Source organism: Gossypium raimondii, chromosome 1 (assembly GCF_025698545.1).
Source record: "Gossypium raimondii isolate GPD5lz chromosome 1, ASM2569854v1, whole genome shotgun sequence".
Classification (NCBI taxonomy): domain Eukaryota; kingdom Viridiplantae; phylum Streptophyta; class Magnoliopsida; order Malvales; family Malvaceae; genus Gossypium; species Gossypium raimondii.
This window is the reverse complement of record NC_068565.1, coordinates 48,722,758-48,741,681: the sequence shown is the minus strand read 5'-3', so window position 1 is coordinate 48,741,681 and position 18,924 is coordinate 48,722,758. Positions and strand designations below refer to the sequence as shown.

Genomic DNA, 18,924 nt, shown 5'->3' with positions numbered 1-18,924 from the left:
ATTTCTAGTTCGACAAACGTGGTATCTTATCAAAGTTTAGAAACTTCTATTGATAATGGCTCAATACCTGCTCATAGGCCATCGTCTGCTTCTCGGGGGCGTGGGAGGGGGCGTTCCTTTAACTCAAAGATTCAATGTCAGTTGTGTGGAAAAGCCGGACATCTTGTCGATCGTTGCTACTATCGTTTTGACTCCTCTAACAAAAGTAATAACTTTCAACCTCCCCCACAAGCAAATTTTTGTATGATTGGTCCCGGTTCTCCTATGGTACAGTGGTCACCATCTACCCAGCAAAATGTTCAGTGGTGTCCACCAGGTTGGTGTTTTCCCACCCCTCCTACTTCTATTTGGTCTAATTCATTTGCTGGAAGTACTTCTCCACAGGTTAACATGCCAGCGTCTGGTATAGCTCAACCTCAAGCCTATGTAGCAACTCCTGAAACTGTGGCAGATAACTCTTGGTACCCAAACTCAGGTGCCACGCATCACCTTACAAATTCGGCTACCTCATTTAGAGACAATGAAGCATACAAAGGTCCAGGTAAGATGTTTGTTTGAAATGGTTCAGCACTTCCGGTTTTGTCTACTGGGCAGTCATCTCTACTTACTCTATCTAGACCGTTGTACATGAGATCATTGTTGTTTGTGCCTGGCATCACTAAAAATTTGTTGTCTGTCTCCAAGTTTGCAAAAGATAACAGAGTAATGTTTGAGTTTTTTTCTACTCAGTGCCAAGTGCGTGACTTACAAACCAGGAAGGTTCTTCTGAAAGGTTCTTTGCATCATGGTTTGTACCGGCTTCATATTCCCAAGCCTATTGCAGGTGGACTGACTTCTAAGCAGGCTTAATGTCTTACAACTAGCAAAGTGCTTCCTCTCAATGTTTGGCATTCTAGGCTAGGCCACCCTTGTCGAGCTATTCTTACAAAGGCTCTTCTACGATGTAATATTCAGTTTGCTGAAAATAATAAAGCAATTGAGTGTGTTGCTTGTCATTTGGGTAAAGAGCACAAGCTTCCTTTTTCTAAGTCCAACACTACATATAGTTCACCTCTCCAGTTAATAGTTGCTGATGTTTGGGGACCGGCTCCAATGGTGTCCAATGGTTATCATTACTACGTTGCATTTACTGATGCATACTCTCACTATACATGGCTCTATTTCTTGAAGAAAAAGTCCAAAATTGTTACTGTGTTTCCACAGTTTCATCGCCAAGCTGAAAGAGTACTTGGTACAAAACTTCAAATACTACAAACAGATAGGAGAGGGGAGTTTCAGGCATTAAAAAGCTATTTAACACAGCAAGGGATTTCCAGCGTCTCTCGTGCCCATATACATCTGCTCAGAATGGTCTTGTTGAGCGCAAACACAGGCAAGTAGTTGAAACGGGTCTGTCTATGCTTGCTCTTGCTGCTATGCCTTTGTGGTTCTGGAATGAAGCCTTTTGCAGTGCTATTTTTCTAATCAACAGGTTACCCTCTCATCCTTTAGGAGACATATCACCATATGAGAAGCTATTTAAAACAAAACTTGAATACTCTTTTCTCCGCACCTTTGGTTGTTTGTGTTTTCCCAACCTACGGCCTTTTAACAAAACAAAACTGCAGTTTCGATCTTCACCATGTGTGTTTCTCGGCTATTCTCCAGTACATAAAGGTTACAAATGCCAGGACTCAACTGGTAAAATTTTTGTTACCCGTCATGCCACTTTTCATGAAAACACATTTCCATATAAAACTTTTTTTCCAACTCCTATCACATCTAGTCCTGTGTCACAGTCTAGTGCAAAACTCTTTGTATTAGATCCTAGTCAAATTCCATGTACTAGCAACCCAACTATTACTACATCTCATAATCAGCCTACAACCCCTAGCCACTCACATGCAACACCTGCGTCACATTCCACTACAACACCTAGTCCTTCACAGGCAACACCTATGTTACATTCTGATCACCACCATATAACACAAGACCTGTCCAATCAAACTGACTCACCTAGACCACCTACATCTCAGCCTTTATCTCATGCCACACCTACCCCACATTTTTTGCCTAGATCACAAAGCCCTCAACTGGTTCCACTTAACACACATTCTATGATCACCAGGAGCAATGTCGGAACCTTCAAACCAAAAGCCTACTTGAGCACAACACCTTGCCCGACATCTGAGGTGCCCTATAATATTCACACTGCAATGGCCTATGAGTACTGGCAGACCGCTGTCCACAATGAGCTACAAGCCTTGACTCGTAACAACACTTAGACCCTCTGTTCCCTACCGGCAGCTCGACGAGCGGTTGGGTGCAAGTGGCTCTTCAAGATAAAAAATAAGGCTGATGGTACAGTAGACAGGTACAAAGCTCGGTTGGTCGCAAAAAGCTTCTCTTAACATGTAGGGCTTGACTTTCGTGACACTTTTAGCCTGGTGGTTCGAGCGTCCACGATCCGCACTGTCATTGCTCTCGCTGTTATGAAAGGATGGTCGTTACGACAGGTTGACATTAACAATGCATTTCTTAATGGTGAACTTACTGAAGAGTTGTAAATGGAGCAACCCCCTGGTTTTGAAGTTGTTGATGCTTCTAGTCAGAAACTCATCTGTAAGTTGAACAAAGCAATCTATGGCTTGCGACAGGCACCTCGTCCATGGTTTCAAATGCTCAAGCAGTATCTTGTTGATCAGCTTGATTTTTGAGCATCCAAAGCTGATTCGTCATTGTTTATTCGAGGAACTAAAGAGAAGTCTATGCTGCTCATGGTTTATGTTGATAACATTGTCCTCACGGGCAATTCGGATCAAGATATGGCAGACGTGGTTCTTCATCTGCATAATAAGTTTGCTCTCAAGGATATGGGAGCACTTAATTTTTTCTTGGGCATTGATGTGCAGCGCACTACACAAGGAATACTACTTAGTCAACAGAAGTATGTTGCTGAACTACTTCAAAAAGCTGGTATGGTCGGGGCAACTCCCACACCTACTCCCATGGTAAACACTCCAAAGTTAGTGGCCTCGGATGGCAGTTCTCCGTTGGCAGATGCTCATTTGTATAGAAGTATTGTAGGAATGCTGCAATATGTATGTATCACACGGCCTGAACTATTGTTCAGTGTTAACAAGCTAAGTCAGTTCATGAACTCACCAAGCGAAACTCATTGGAGGGCCATCAAACGAATCTTGAGGTATCTAGCTGGTACAATGGATTATGGACTGTGGATTACACCAGGTCAGCTAGATCTGGTATGTTATTCTGATGCGGACTGGGCTGTGTCTGTTGAAGATCGTCGATCAACTTCAGGGTATGTGGTGTTTCTAGAGCCAAATCCGATTGCCTGGAGTTCAAAGAAGCAGTCAGTTGTATCGAGGTCGTCAGCTGAAGCAGAATACCGTAGCTTAGCAAACTACGTTTCTGAACTTCTATGGCTTCAGCAACTACTAACTGAGGTGGGCATTTAGTTGTCCAAGTTACCAGTGGTTTGGTGCGACAACTCTTCTGCAATAGCTGTGGCTGAGAATCCCACACAGCATGCCAGAATGAAGCATGTTGAAATAGATCATCACTTTGTTAAGGAAAAAATTCTTGGAGGGCTCTTACAAGTCAATTTCATACCATCTGATCAACAGATTGTTGATGTTTTAACTAAACCAATTACTCCTAAGCTGTTCTCTTCATTTCGACGTGCCCTTGGAGTCTTGTGGCTCAATGAACTCAAAACTCAGAACTCAACCAGTTAGGGGAATGTTAAGAGTAATACCGTTGTTAGTTTGTAACTGTCTGTAACTGCAAAAGTTGTTAGTTTGTTAAGCTGGTATTAGTTAGTCAGCAGTTATTTCAGCTGCGTCTGTTAGACTTCATCTGTGTATAAATGCAGGCAAAAGCATGCATATTCATAGTGTGAAAATATTATTCTTCCCAGCTTCTTCATTCCTTTGTTGCTTGTAGTTTAACAAATATGTCATCAAAATATGAAGAAAAAAAAGCTCTCGTGACTAGTTTTGAGAAAGGCATCCCATTGATAAAATTCTTGGAACAAGTACATCTATTGATGAAACAAGGTATGGGACAAAATGTGATCATCAAACTCCTTAGTAGGAAGGTAGGGTTTAATGCATTACATGGTAAAATTCCAATCAAATGGTTTCTATACAATGGTGTTGGCGGAAGGCATCTAGATTGTATTTGAACAATATCTTCTGGTTTAACCTTGGTTGCTTTCCTTAAATGTCGCTCAACCATATTCGAACAATAAGGTTGCAAGGATCCGATTACAAGATTTATTTAGAGCAATGTAAAAAAATGAGCATCTTAAAAGTGATCAGGGAATTTGATTAAGATTGATTATGACATATATAGTGGAGCACACACGAAGTTTACTTAAACGACAACTTGTATTAACCTAAATCGATCATTGATCTCTAAAATTAGCATTGAATGAATTTTTACAGAGGATGGAGTATGAATCACTACCAAACATATGTTTTAACCGTGGAAGATATGGTCATATAATAAAGATATACCCAATTTCAATAAATTCTAAAATCAAGAAGCCAATCAAGGAGTATCACAATTGGATACCCTTGTGTAATTTTATTTTTTTCATAGATACCCTTGTGTTTAGTAATGGATGGGTAGAGTCCTCTAGAGAAGAAAGGTTGAAAACACAAAGGAAAGGAAATAGACCCACAGTGTAATGGCCAAAAGTTGAGTAGGCAGTCAATTTCAAGGTCTAGTTGCTGACAATAGTTTGGAGCTAAGTTGCACATTAAATTTTAATATATATATATATATATATTACATATTTTATTGCATTTTTTAATTTTTATTTTAATAAAATTTTTCTAAAAGAATTATTGAACTCTTTTATCAAATGAAATGACAAAAGATTGTGGAAGACATAGATTGTTTTAGGTTAAATTCTAGTTATGGTTATTGTATTATGTTTAAATTTAGGATTTAATATTTATATTCTAATTTAACATAATTTAGTTTCTGTACTGCATACTTATCATGCTGAAATAGATTTTTTTGTTTGTTTTAGAAATGTGTTTTAAGAAAAATTCATGTCATCATTTAATCGAAATAGCTAAGTATTTGGACTAACTAATGTCATTGTAAAAGTAAAAATCAAATTATATAAAAATAAAATATAAATACTAAATCTCGAATGTGAGGATAATAAAATGATTTAAACTGCAATTTCGTCATTCTCTTGAATGGCTAATAAAAGGAAAGATTAGAGTTGGAGACGTGTCATGAAGGGCATTCCTTTTATATGGAGAGTATAGTATAGTTCAAATTATGGTTACGATCTCTCTACTATGTTTAAATTTAGGATTTAATATTTATAGTTTAATTTGACATAATCTGATCTCTATATTTTTATAATACTATTTTCTAATCCGAATAATTAACACTTTTAATTATTCTAATTAAATTATTGAGAATAATTTTTCTTATAAAGATTAAAATCTTAAATGTGAGCATAATAAGAAGATAATGTATTTTAGATTTGATGTCCACATTGTATAACATTCGCTCCCCTTAGCCAAATTGTATTTCATATAATTCGCCCCCTTAAGCCATAATGTTAAACTTTATATTAATAAAGTATTTTTCAGTTTTTAATTATATAACTTTAATAATAATATTCAAATATTAATGTATGATGGACCTTGAAAGACTAAACTTAGAGGCCCAATATGGACTTTAAAGCCAAATTCCAGAATTAATTGATTTGATTCATACCATACATGTTAGGTTAGTGACTTTCTTGTATTTTGATTTGTATGTATTGCTAAGGAATTATCTTTCTCTGGTAAGGTGCCGGCACTGTTAAGAGAAAAAGAAATGAACTTAATGCCGAGACTGAGAGCACAGAGTAGAAAATGTAAAATTATCTTCCTCTCGACTCCTTACACAAAAGACCTCGAAAAAGAGTATTTTTAGCCATTAAAATTGTGAACACAATGCTTCGCAACAGAATTGAAGATGATTTTCTTTCAACTTATTTGGTGGCATGCATCGAAAAAGAGATAGCTCGAGAATTTTCAACAGATTCCATCATTGATGAGTTCGATCTTATAAAAAGCGAATGGTGCAATTTAGGATGCCTAGTATTGAGAAATAGGACTAAGGCCAATTTTTTAAAATTTAATTTTTGGAATTATAAAGATATTTATGAAAATTTTAGTATAGTACTAGTTATTCTTTTTTGCATATCCGAAAGAAATATTTAATGTTATATAGTGTGAATTTTTTCTTTTAATTTTTTTACAGTTAAATCGTTCATACTTTTTAAAAAAAATTGATTTGTTTGATAAGAAAAAAAAATATCCGAGAAGAATTGACACTTTTTTACGTTAAAAAAAGGTTGTTCAGATTTAAAAGTTTCTCCTTCCTCAAAATAAAATCCTGAATCCATCCCGGAATATAACCTTTCAACTTTTACATTATTTCTCAAGCCACGATTAGGTTGAATAAGAAAATAACATTCAATCCATAGTCAAACTAATCCAATTTAGTGTAAAATTTTCCAAAACATATCATATTCAATAGGTTCATAAGCTTTGCTCATGTTCGACAATATGTTATCTAAAATCAAATGGCTAAAAACAAAAAGCACTTTGAAACACATCATATACATATATCTATGGCATGCATTAATCTATTAGCCAAGAACTTAGCAACAATCTCATAGAGAACAGTACCTAAGCTATAAAGCGGATGCAGTTGATACAAATCAATACAAAAGTTTACCATTTCTCACATTTACACCACCATCAACAAGAACATGAACATGAAAAATATACAGCACTAGGCCTCTTTTTTCCCTGTCTATTATTATGAGGAATGAGATTCTCAACTTATTCATTTATCTAAAAAAATAAATAATAATGAACCTCTTACCATATGCTACAAACCCCCCCAAGTGTGTGCTCACCTATAAAAAGTTCAATTCACCATTAGCCGGATCCTGACCCACTTAGCTGTTGATTCTTGGCATTTATCTGACTATCATGTGGGCAAATGAAATTTCTGTGGTTTCCTTCTGACATCACTCAGCTGTGCCCATTGAAACTGGTTTGCTAGCTACAAGTTCATAGCTACCCCCTTCATCTTCTTCCTCATCATCGTTTTGATCACTTTCCATCATGTCTTCCATTATAGTATCATGGTGTTGTTGATGGGGCTCTAAAGGAGGCGGCCATTGCTTCTCTGGGCGTACCATCAAGGGATTGGATTTGGAAGAACAGTCATGTTTGTTCTTTTCTCTATATAAAACATCAAGTTGGTGAAAGTAGGGACATGTTTTTGAATCAACCGGCCTTTGCTTGTTGCTTTCTTTCACCTTCTTGAAATACTTATTTATGTTCTCCCATTTCTCTTTGCATCTTTTGGCGTTCCGATTGTAACCAAGCTTTTTCATTCCGTTTGATATCTCCTCCCATAATGGTCCTTTAGGACTATTGTCTTGGTATTTAGAATCAAGGCTAGTTCTTATCTTAATCAATGCTTCGATTTCAACTTTAGGCCATCTTGATGAACTTGGTGTATGGGTTTGAATTTGATTCCCATTATCCGGTGGTGGAGCAACCGCCGCAGGAACCACTGCCGGTGGCGGTAATGGACTATTTTGTGACTGCCCCAGGTTTTGTTTCTCGGATAATTTCTGCAAAAAGGCCATTATAGCTGCATCTTTGGCTGCTGCTATTGATCTTTCTTGGGCTAATATCTCTCTTTCTCTATTTAATCTTGACATTTCTTGTACCTTCCAAGCTTCATCACGGACAATTCTTTCACGCTCATGTTTCTCAATTGCTTCCAAGAATGTCTTCTGCATCACTTGTTGCTTCTGAATCACCTCTTTCATTAACCTCTCGAAAAAATCCTTCCATTTTCTTTTCCTCTTCTTACGACCTTGTAATTCTAAATCAGATGAAGTCGACGAAGAAGTAGAATTCGACATTTGAACTGCCGAAATGGACTGATTTATAGTAGCTGCTGCTGCCACTGGCGGTGGTGGTGGCCATTGAATGGAAGGCTGATTTTGAAAAGCTTCTAACTGATCACAAAACCGATAAGTCTTACCATCGGCCTTACCACTTCGTCCATCTTTAGTTCTCTTATGGTACTTGTAAACATTCTCGAATTTCTCCTTGCATTTCTTGGCACTTCGATGATAACCAAGCTCTGCTAGTTTCCTGACATTTGTACATAAAATAAACTCAGATCTCTACTCATCAAACTTACAGGAACCCGAAAGAAAAAGAAAAAAAGAAAAAAGAACAGATAATAATGACCTTGAAACCTCTTCCCATAATGGACCCTTAACGCTAGCTTCACGAAAGGTAACATCCATATCAGACCTTAGTTTCAAAAGTGCCAAAGTCTCTTGCCTCGGCCATCGGTTACCTCCAAAAGAACGGTCACCTTCATCAACTTTGCTTCTATCATCTTTACCGGAATTGTTACTATTGCCGTCGTTGGTATCAAACACAGCAACAGGAGCAGCAGCTTCATTGCTTCCATTACAACCACCGCCGCTGCTAACACTAGCAGTTGTGCCACCACCACCCAGCATATATGAACTTTTTCTTTATCCTACAAGTAGTCCTTTCTTCCTTTTCGTTTTTGCCCCTTGACAAGATCCAGCTATTTACTCACAGCTTTCAATGGAAAAAAAAAGCATAATAACTTAAAAAAATGATTTTAACTTTTTGTTTTAAATTTATATTATTTATCAATTCACTTTAAAATATATAAAATATTTTATCTATATATATGTTAATTTTCATTCATCTTAAGACGATTTAATAAACAACATAAATTTTAAATTTTAAAAATTAAAATGAATATTTTATAAAATTGAAGTTTAAAAAGTAATTCTATCAAAAGAAAAAATTAAAATAATGGGTTTGTATTAGACCTATTTATTACCTGAGTTTAATCTTGACAAAATTTTAAGTCTCGATCCGAATAAAATATTAAAATTGAAGTTCGACTCGCCCGTCCGTATTAATTTTTAAGAAAATATAATACACTAAAAATTAAAATCAATATTTAACAAATTAAAATAAATAAATAAAATTTTTATGCTTAAATAACACTAATATATGTATAACTTGATAAGTAAATACCTCTAAAATAATAATAAAATTAATATAATAGTGAAAATGACAGCAAAAACACTAAAAAACAACAATAAAATAACAGTTTTTTCAAAGTTATCTAAAATTAAATAAATTTTATTTTTTTGTTCGAAACTCTTTTTTAAATTTATATTTTTATTTAAATAGAATTCGAAATATTCTAATTTTTATCAATATAGGAATTTATTACTCTATTATTGTCTGTTGTGGGGCTCTGCTTGTCAAATGTCAATATCAAAGAAGTTGTGTCTTATTTTACCTTTTCTTTTTTTTGCTTTTTTTACTTAAATACCTTTTGTGTACTCTTTTGCAGTGGAATCTTCAGGGTTTTATTATTAATTTTTTTTTGGATGTATGAAAAGAAGAGCAAAGAGGAGGTGGAGGATTGGCTTTTCCATTTATTATTATTTTGAGAGTAATAATTAGGGCACAGAATGATATAGTTAACAAAATATGGAAAAGACAAATCAGAATGTTATAACAGCTGTTGCTCATCATTTTTTATTTAGTTAAAAGCCGGGCCCCATCTCTTCCATTTGAGTGAATTTCTAGCTCTGATTTTGGGCAAAATTAGGGGTTTGGTATCTTTTTAACAATAGTTGGAGCGCCGATTTTGCTGACCCGATTCGTGATTTAAAATGTATTTTTCTTTAATAAGATACGTCATTTGACTTGTTGAGTTGTGCCGCTTGATAAGCTTTTTTTTTTTTTTTTGGTTGATTTCGGATATATTTAAAGAAATATATCGATTTTGGAGAGAGAAAAAAACGCGTTCAACAAGACGTGCCTTTAGTTTCTCTCTCTTTGACCCTTTGTTTTTTTGGATTTAGGGGTTTTTAAGGTTTAAGGTTTTGTATTTTTTGTTTAATGTTTAGGGTCTTTCTTTTTTAGGGTTTATAGTTGGAAATTTAAAGAGAAAGATTTATTTGTGCTTGTGTTTGAGGTAGACATTGTGATTAGCTTAAATGTATATTTGAGTTGACAGTGATACGATAGCGCTCGAAGTCCCACATATTTCATTTGTCATGTCGATTTGAAACCATTACCTTAGAAACCCATCATATTGCAACTCAGGGTTCAAGTTCATAATGCTTATACGATTACGGGTTCAAGTATAACTAGGGGTCCTAATTGACAGTGGTTTTGCGGTCACAGGTTCAAGTTTTATGATGTTGGAAAAAGGTGTTTTATAAACCCGATACATAAGCTTAAAAGCATAATCGCAGGGAAAAACAAAGAGGGTTTCTAGTATAATCAACTTATTCTTTTTCTCCACCTCCACAAAAAGTTGTATCTTAAACCTAATTGTCCAAAACTTATGACAAAGTTGGATGCAATAGCACTCTTAGGGGGAGTGACTATGGCAGTGGAGAGAAGCTAAAACTCGAGTCAGGGCAACAACAATTGTAGTTATTAACGATTTCTTTAAACACAGCAACTACTGCCGCCCCAAAAGAACCTTAAGCTTTTTTCCAACGCCATTGTCACTCCTCCCCTAAAAGTCCTCTTGCCCCTAACTCCGTCATAGGTTTTGAATAGGGAAGTTAAGGATACTACTTTGGTGGAGATACAAAAAAAGAATAATCTGATTATACTGGAAAGCCCCTTAGTTTTTCCCAATGATTATGGTTTCAAATTTATGTATCAGGTTTATAAAGCATCATCTTCAAGTAATATGAAATTTGCACCTGTAACTGCATAACCACCGTCAACTAGGCTCCCGAGTTATAATCCAACCCATGATTGCATAACCACCGTCAATCGGGAGCCCTAGTTATATTTCAACTCGTGACTGTATAACCATTGTGAACTGGAAGCCGACTTGCAATACAGCAGGTTTCTAACGTGATGGTTCGATTCCCACACTACAGATGAAATGTGGGGGTCTACGAGTGCCACTACATCATTGTGAACTCAAATACACCTTAAAACTATCACATTGTATCCCTTAAACACAAATAAATCTTCCAGTCCAAAAAATTCAACACTCAACCAAAAAAATAACAATTTAAGAGAGAATTGTTTAGAGTTTAGAGATTGTGGCCGAGAGAGGTGATGCATTAAGAGGGAGTGAAACCCCTTTTATATAGGAAACCGACAGGAAGAATTGAGAAATAAAAAAAAATGTACCAACTGCGATATTTGAAAGTTATCCTAGAATTCTAAAAAATTTTCACAAGTTTGGATGAGGTATAACTTGTCGTGATGTCTAAATCGTAGTTCAAAGAAGTCGCCAATTCTGATGCAAGACAAGGCCGCGTATAGGTATGAAATTGTTCCTATGCTCCCAAATGTTGATATATTTCTCGTGGAATTTCACCCAATCTTCGTCGATCCTCCTCCAAAAGTCGACCTTGTGCAGTTCTTCGAGGTCCTAAAGTAACAACAGAATAATTTGCCTAAACCCGAATTGACGCATCACTTGGTAAGATTCATGCATCTACATAGTCGCAAAAACTACCAATGGCATCTTCACATGCCAGATATTTCAATTGACCAAAAATTCGACTGAGATGCATTCTTGAATTTTCGGATCGGCGTATGACATCCATTCAAACTATAGTATGGAATTATAAATGTTGTTATCTACTTAATATTAAATTTGAAACCTTTGTGTAAATATTATATAATTGAAAATTTTAAAAACTAACCTCCACTTCCGATCATTGATCTAATAGTAGCCGAATATCTTTGAGCTTGCCTGCTACACCCGCATGATTTGGCCCATTGTTCCATTTATTCAAATAATATGTTTGTACAAACCCAATAATGCCCAGGCCCAACTAAACCTAGAATGGCCCAACACCTGACCCAAACTAAACAGCCCACTAATTAAATTCCAGCAGCAACCCTAGCAGCATACAACCTTCAACCCTAGCCAGCATCACCTCAAGACCACCACCCTTTGCACGCGACGTGTCCCACGTACATCCCGGCTAATTTAATCAGGCAACAAACGGCAAAACAGACGCAAAGAACAAGTAAACGAAAGAGAAAAACGTAAAAAATGAGAGAATAACGGAAATACAAAGGTGTTGTGTTATTTCTTTGATTTTTTCTTCATTTTTCGGCTATATAAAGCCGAGGGAAATCTGTAAATGGTGGGGGATTTCAGTGTAAAAAGCATACGAAAATAGGGGGAAGAGAACAGATTCGAAAATTTTTGGAATAAAAAGGTCTTTTTTTATTTCTTTTTGGTTCATCATTCTTGGTGATTCGTTTTTCATTTTTATTTTATTTTTTTCGCTTAAAATATAAAAAAGGAAGAAGGGAAACTTACCTAATCGCCGGAGTCGTCGAATCGGCGCCACCTCCGCCACGGTCGGAACCTTGGCGCAGGATTGGCGGCGGCGACAGCATGGAATAATGAAACCTTAGCAGAGGGTTTCTCTGCTATTTAGAATTGAAAGGGGAAAAATGAATTTTGAAGAGAAATTTTTAGGTTTTATAACGGCTGCAAAACGGCGCCGTATTGGGTCATGACCCGCGTGGTGACCCGACCAAGAGGGGAGGATCCGCGTGTTGGGCTTTAAAGGGTAAATTGCGCATTGAGTCCCTCCTGTTCGTGGCGCGTTGCAATTAAACCTGCTTTGTTTCTTTTTAAATTGAGCCGCAATTTTTATTTGTTTTTCAATTTAGCCCACTACTGCGCAGAGTTTTTGGAGGGAGGGAATAATCTCCCTTTTGATCCTCCACTCTTGCGCGCGCATTCAATGTGGTCTTATTTTCAGATTTACTTCGAATTTAGTTTTTTTTTCCTTTTTTTTTCTTTTTTTTAGTTCAATTTAACCTTTTTTTTATTTTATTCATTTTTTTTCAAATTATGTTGTGCTATGATTTTATTATTATTATTATTATTATTATTATTATTATTATTATTTTTTATAACATACATGCATTGTTTATATAATACATATACATACACGTTTTTAGTATACTTGCATGGTTTTTAATATATAATATATATATTTATAGTATTCACATAATGTTTTCTTATATAATATATATATATATATATATATATATTTATATATGCATGTTTTAGGTTACACGTCTACCTATACTATATACATATATTCTTTTCTTCTTTCCTTTTTCTTAAAACTTCTATATATACATATATATTATATTTTAATTTCAAAATCTTTTTTTTTTTTTACTTTTGTAAATATGTATATGTACACTTATATGTATGCATTAAATATATGCTTACGCATATTTGTAAATTTATTTGTATATTATACCTACTTGTATATATTTGTAAATGTTTATTCATATATGCTTGAAATTAGAATATTGATCTCATGTTATGCATTACCCCTTTTTAGTATATCCTTTTTTTTTTAAAAATGTGCATTTTGGTTTTGTCAAAGTATTAAAATCATGATATTTCATAAATTTTCGAGATATTTGGCATTCATGATTCTTGAGAAATATCGTGTCCTAACTTACTGGATTGCGGTTATTTTTCGATGAATTTAGAAAGCCAAGTATTTGTTTTGCAATAAATTCGCAAATTTTAAATAAAAGCTTATTCTCGGGAATTCAAAAATGTTGGGTCCTAACTTACTGGTCATGACATTTTCTTCTCGAAATAAGAATTTTCAAAAGCAAAAGGCAATATTCGGATATTTTGAAGATTTAAAAACATTGTGCCCTAACTCACTAGGTGTGGTGTTTTATTTCTTTGAAATAAGAATGTCTTATCATTTTAATTCATTCATGAAATAAAAAGTTTCATTTTAAAATCTTTTCAAATTTTCGACACCAAGGCATTCAAAAAATCAATTTGGTACCAATTTTGGGCGTTACGAGGGTGCTAATCCTTCCTCGTGCGTAACTGACTCTCGAACCTGTTTTCTCAAATTTCGCAGACCAAAATTATTTTTAAGGTGGGCCGATCACACCTTAATAAAGGATCGGTGGCGACTCCAGTTTTGTTTTTAAAGTCGACAACTAAAATTTTTGTTTTCAAAAAACGGTTTCGACAATGTTATTTCAAAAATATAATAATAAATAAATATTATGAAAACTATATTATCAAATGAATTTTACCTTGTTACGAATGAGAATCGATAAGGGGCGTTCACTCGGGGACGTAAAAATGGTATTCGGAACCATGCCCATGACTGCAAAAGGAGTATGCAACCATCAATTTTAATTTTTTGTGGTTGCATCGCCCGACACATCTCTCGGTACAATGTGGCCAACACAGTTGATCCCTAACTGAGTCGCCCCACTTCTTTCAAGTCAACGAGTTGTAGTAGCCACTTTAGATTTACCAAATTTCAAGATTTATTGGGCATTAGAATACCTCCGATTAACCTCAAGATGAAAGTTCAGGCGTATTATTGTCTTTCAAGGGTACTCGCAAAGTTGTTAAGATAATTGAAATTTTCTTCCAACCATTTCATCTTTATTCGACTACCAAAAAACTTCTCCGACACCTTGCCTAGTAGTGCATTGCAAATGCCGCTCCAATCGCCAACGTACACTGGCCCCTCAACGACTAGTCCATTGATCAGTAAATTGAGTTTTAACGCTATATCCTCGGGTGTAATTGTACACTCGTTGCATAGAAGATGGAATGTATGTGTCTTGGGTCTCCATCTTTTCACCAATGCGCTGGTAAGTGTGGGGTCCAATTTACACCCCCCAAGCATAAGAGACACGTGCAAGAATCCCACCTCTAGCAAGTCTTCTTCAATTACACGCAGTGCCCTCATAGATAAATTGTGGATGTGCATATCTAAAATCCTAATTTCGGCCTGATTATATAAATATAAAGAAATTATAAATTTAATAATGTTAACAACTTAATAATGAAATTAATTACAATTAAAAATCTAGAAATATTTTCTTACCATTTGCAATTGGACACAAGAAATGCACTTATCATCGAAACAAATTAGAGGAATTGCTATTATAAAAATCAAATAAAAACAAATAAATTATGAAATATAAAATTAAAACTTTTTTTTTTGGAGAAATTATCTTTTAAAAATTGAGAACTAAAAACTTTGGAGAATTGAGAGAATGGATGAATTGAGAGAATTAGAAGAATGAGATTTGAATGCAAAAGGGAGAAAATGGCTTGGGTTTATATAGCAAATAAACTAGCTATTTTTAGCCGTTGGAAATAATTTGCCCATTGGAATTTTGGACCGTCGAAAACTTACCGTTGCCTGAAAGCTCGTCAAGTAGGACGCGCTTTCATTTGACATGGCAAGAAAAATTAAATGAAAATTTAAAATAATTTTTTTATAAAGTTGGAGGGGCAAATAAGTTATTATACCAAAATTATATTAATTTTTTTATAATTATATGTTAGACTTTTTTGTACGTAGATTCTATTGAGATCAACCGGTAGAAGACTACTCAAAATTGGTAAAAGATCAAGATTAAATCAGTAATTTTTTCTTAGTAAAACTATTTTTACGAAGTTTCAGATTTAAAATTTCTCCTTGTAATACATAATTAATTATTTATTATATTGAAAAATTATTAAATGAGATATTGATTTTATTGGTTAATGTAAAGGTCTCGGTATTTAATATTTAGGTTCATGTTCTATCGTGTTCGATTACAATATGTGAGTTTTCAATTTCACTAATTTTTCGATTCTTTCATCTATTTTATTTTGTACCAATTTGATTCTACTTTGCAGTTGATTATATATATACATGTATTTGTATTTGTATTGTACTTACCTCAATTGTAATAATGAAACTTTTAAAAAATTATTTAATATTTAATTTATTTTAATTTAATAATTCACCCGAAAATCAATTTATCAAATAAGAATCATCCAATAACAACAGCTAAAGATTTTATTTTTAAAAATTATTTCCTTTTCAACTTGTTGGGTGAGACTGTGGTACACAAATGGTGGCGAAAAGGGGGTCCTACGGTGACAATGAAAAGTTTGACAAAATATTTGGAAATTTCATAATATTTACAAGGAAAAAATAAATTGCATATAAAGTTATCTAAATAAATAAAATAAAATAAAATAATTGAGCGGGTTGAGTATTAACTCGATTGGTATATGCATTGTTACCAATGTAGAAGGACGTGAGTTCGAGTGTGCTGAAGAGTATTACCCACTTATTTATGAGTTGAAGAAGAACTATAGTATCAAAACCTATAACGAGATTGTTAAAACAAAATTGAAGTGAGACCCACTGTTGAATTAAATCGGTTAGATGTAAGTCATGTTGTTAGAGGCCAATCTATTTATGAATTGAAGTAAATTGGTTGCCATTTCAGTTAGGTTTGCAACCTACCCTAATTAATAAAAGAAAAATTAATTTTGGAATAAAAAAAATACCTTTTTTAGTTTTTGTATTACAGTTAAATTATACAATTTTTTAAATCAATTTAGCTCTTTTACTATCATTTTGTATACCTCGTTGCTCCATTACTCATTTCCATTTAAAAAGAAAAGGGTAAACTATAAAAATAGTCACTTATGTTTAAAATGTCATGTTTTAGTCACTTACGTTATCGTTTTGTTACAAAGTGGTCACTCTACCGTTAAACTTCGTTACCTCCCTAACGACAGTTCTATTTAACAGTCCAAGTGAGTTTTAAATGCCAAGTTGGATGTTCGGTTGCTGGGATGAAAATGGATTTTTAATTAAATAAATTTAATTTGGACTGCCACGTAGGACCGCCATTAGGGAGTTAACGGAACTTAATGGTAGAGTGACCACTTCGTAACAAAACGATAAGGTAAGTAACTAAAACGTAACATTTTAAACATAAGTGACTAAAATGTAATCTAAGGCTTTACCCAAAAGAAAAAGAAGGCTTGTTCCCTCTTTTAGCCACTATATTCTAGTTAAACTGTCGCTTCGGCCCTTATATTGTCATGTTGTATATCCTATGTGGAAATTAAGTTGTCCACATGTTGCGATGAGATAGGCTTAAAGTTTTTCAACAGTAATGGGTATACAACATGATAATACATGGGTCAAACTGATAAAAAAAATTTACAGACATCAAAGTGATAATTTAACTATAATATATAGACCAAAAGAGATATTAACCCAAAAAAGAAAAACCAAAAAGAAAGGGAAGAAAATTATTGCAACTTTTTTGGGACCATTTGTGTCAATTTTATCCTAAGAATGAGAGATGTGATTGTTGAAAGGCAATGTTAAATAATTTTATTTCTAACATTATATGTTTTTCAATTTCTATGGTCCTTTTATATTGCACTAACTGAATTGGAAAATGACTCCTCATTGTGATAAGGTTGTTGAGAGCTATTTTTTGACATTATTTTATGAATAAACTGTGTTTTTTTTCTTTTGTCATTTGTATCTCCACTATAGAAATAAATAAAAAAAAGGAAAGAAAGAGCAAATACGCTAGTAAATAAAATACTAGAAAAAAAATAGGCTTTCTACATATTGCATCGTCCAAAAAACGATCTTTATCAGCTGTAACAAAAAAAAAACTTCATAGAAGTCGAAATATGAAGAAATATATATATGCCTAGATACCTTATTCTATGGATAAAGATCTAATTGATAGAGGAAACACCGTAAAGATCAAATAGCGAGGTTTTGAGCCGATACAATAAATAAGAATTGCTTATTTATGTCATGATATGAGATAAAAATTAGGAATTGACTTATGTAATAGAGCCGATCCCTTAAGTTATTGAGCAGCGGTTTAGCATCAGATCCCAAAGATAGTAAGCCTTTTTTTATGAGGAAGAAGTCTTTTTTAAGGATTCTATATAAATTTCTATATGATATGAAATCGAGATAGTTACCTTTTAGAAAAATCTAACGGATGACATCCTCGAAATGCCTATGCTTTATTTTTCTGGAGGTGGGAGAAAAGATAAAACTTATTATTAATTTAATCCAAATTAGAGTTTGAAACTCATGTAGATCTATGAGAAATCTCATTCAATTGGATATATGGTAGGGTAAAAAAATGGGACACCAAGAGAATTGACTATCAAGCCGTATGAGGTAGGAAACTCTCAAGTACAGTTCTAAGGGAAGGAATTGAACTGCCTATTTCGACCGGGGAGAATAGGCCATTCGACAGGGGGATTCTGAAATAGCGGAGGCTTGGTTCGATCAAGCCGCTGATTATTGGAAACAGGCTATAACGCTTACCCCTGGTAATTATATTGAAGAGCAAAATTGGTTAAAGATCACGCGGCGTTTCAAATAAGAGCAAGAGCTCTATGTTTATTTATTATTATTATTTTAGTTTTAGGATTCAAATTTTGAATTAGAAATTAGAAAATTCTATTAAATTCTATTCTTATTCTATTTAATTTCTATTAAATCCATTTATTTAATATTTAATTTAATTAAATAAATTACGGTACCATTTAAATTATTAAATTCAATTTTCTAGTCAATTTGAATATTTAAATAGTAAAATATATTAATTTAATTGGAATTGTTAATTGTGTAATGGTTTAGTTTTGTTGGACCCATGGGTCAAATAAGACGAGCATTTCTCTCTAGAAAAACAAATCAAAGAATTTCATTATATCCTTTCTCAATTAATCAAAGGGTAAACTACTAAAATTCACTTTAGTTTTTCTCAGGTTACATTTAGTCACTTATGTTTGAAATATTACGTTTTAGTCACTTATGTTAACTAGGGGTGAGTAAAACTCAATTCGACTCGAAAAAATCGAAAAAATTTCGAATTTCGAGTTAAACGAATCGAGTTATTCGAATCAACTCGAATTTTTTTTTTCAAATTTCGAGTTCGAATCGAGTTGAGTTTTCGA

General features: G+C 34.0%; 1 protein-coding gene across 1 annotated transcript; it reads right to left on the bottom strand.

The window, feature by feature from the left end:
• Positions 1 to 6,641: 6,641 nt before the first annotated feature.
• Positions 6,642 to 8,687, bottom strand: LOC105786253 (trihelix transcription factor DF1). The gene is made up of 2 exons (XM_012612612.2): positions 8,304 to 8,687; positions 6,642 to 8,204 (listed from the first exon to the last, which is right to left on the bottom strand). Exons 1-2 carry the CDS (start codon positions 8,582 to 8,584, stop codon positions 7,058 to 7,060), a joined length of 1,428 nt encoding a protein of 475 aa, XP_012468066.1. The 5' UTR covers positions 8,585 to 8,687; the 3' UTR covers positions 6,642 to 7,057.
• Positions 8,688 to 18,924: the final 10,237 nt, after the last annotated feature.

Coding starts and splice junctions, on each gene's coding strand:
- LOC105786253 (XM_012612612.2), bottom strand. CDS start 8,584: ATGCTGGGTGGTGGTGGCACAACTGCTAGTGTTAGCAGCGGCGGTGGT. Junction 8,205..8,303: donor TTATGGGAAGAGGTTTCAAG/GTCATTATTATC, acceptor TACAAATGTCAG/GAAACTAGCAGAGCTTGGTT.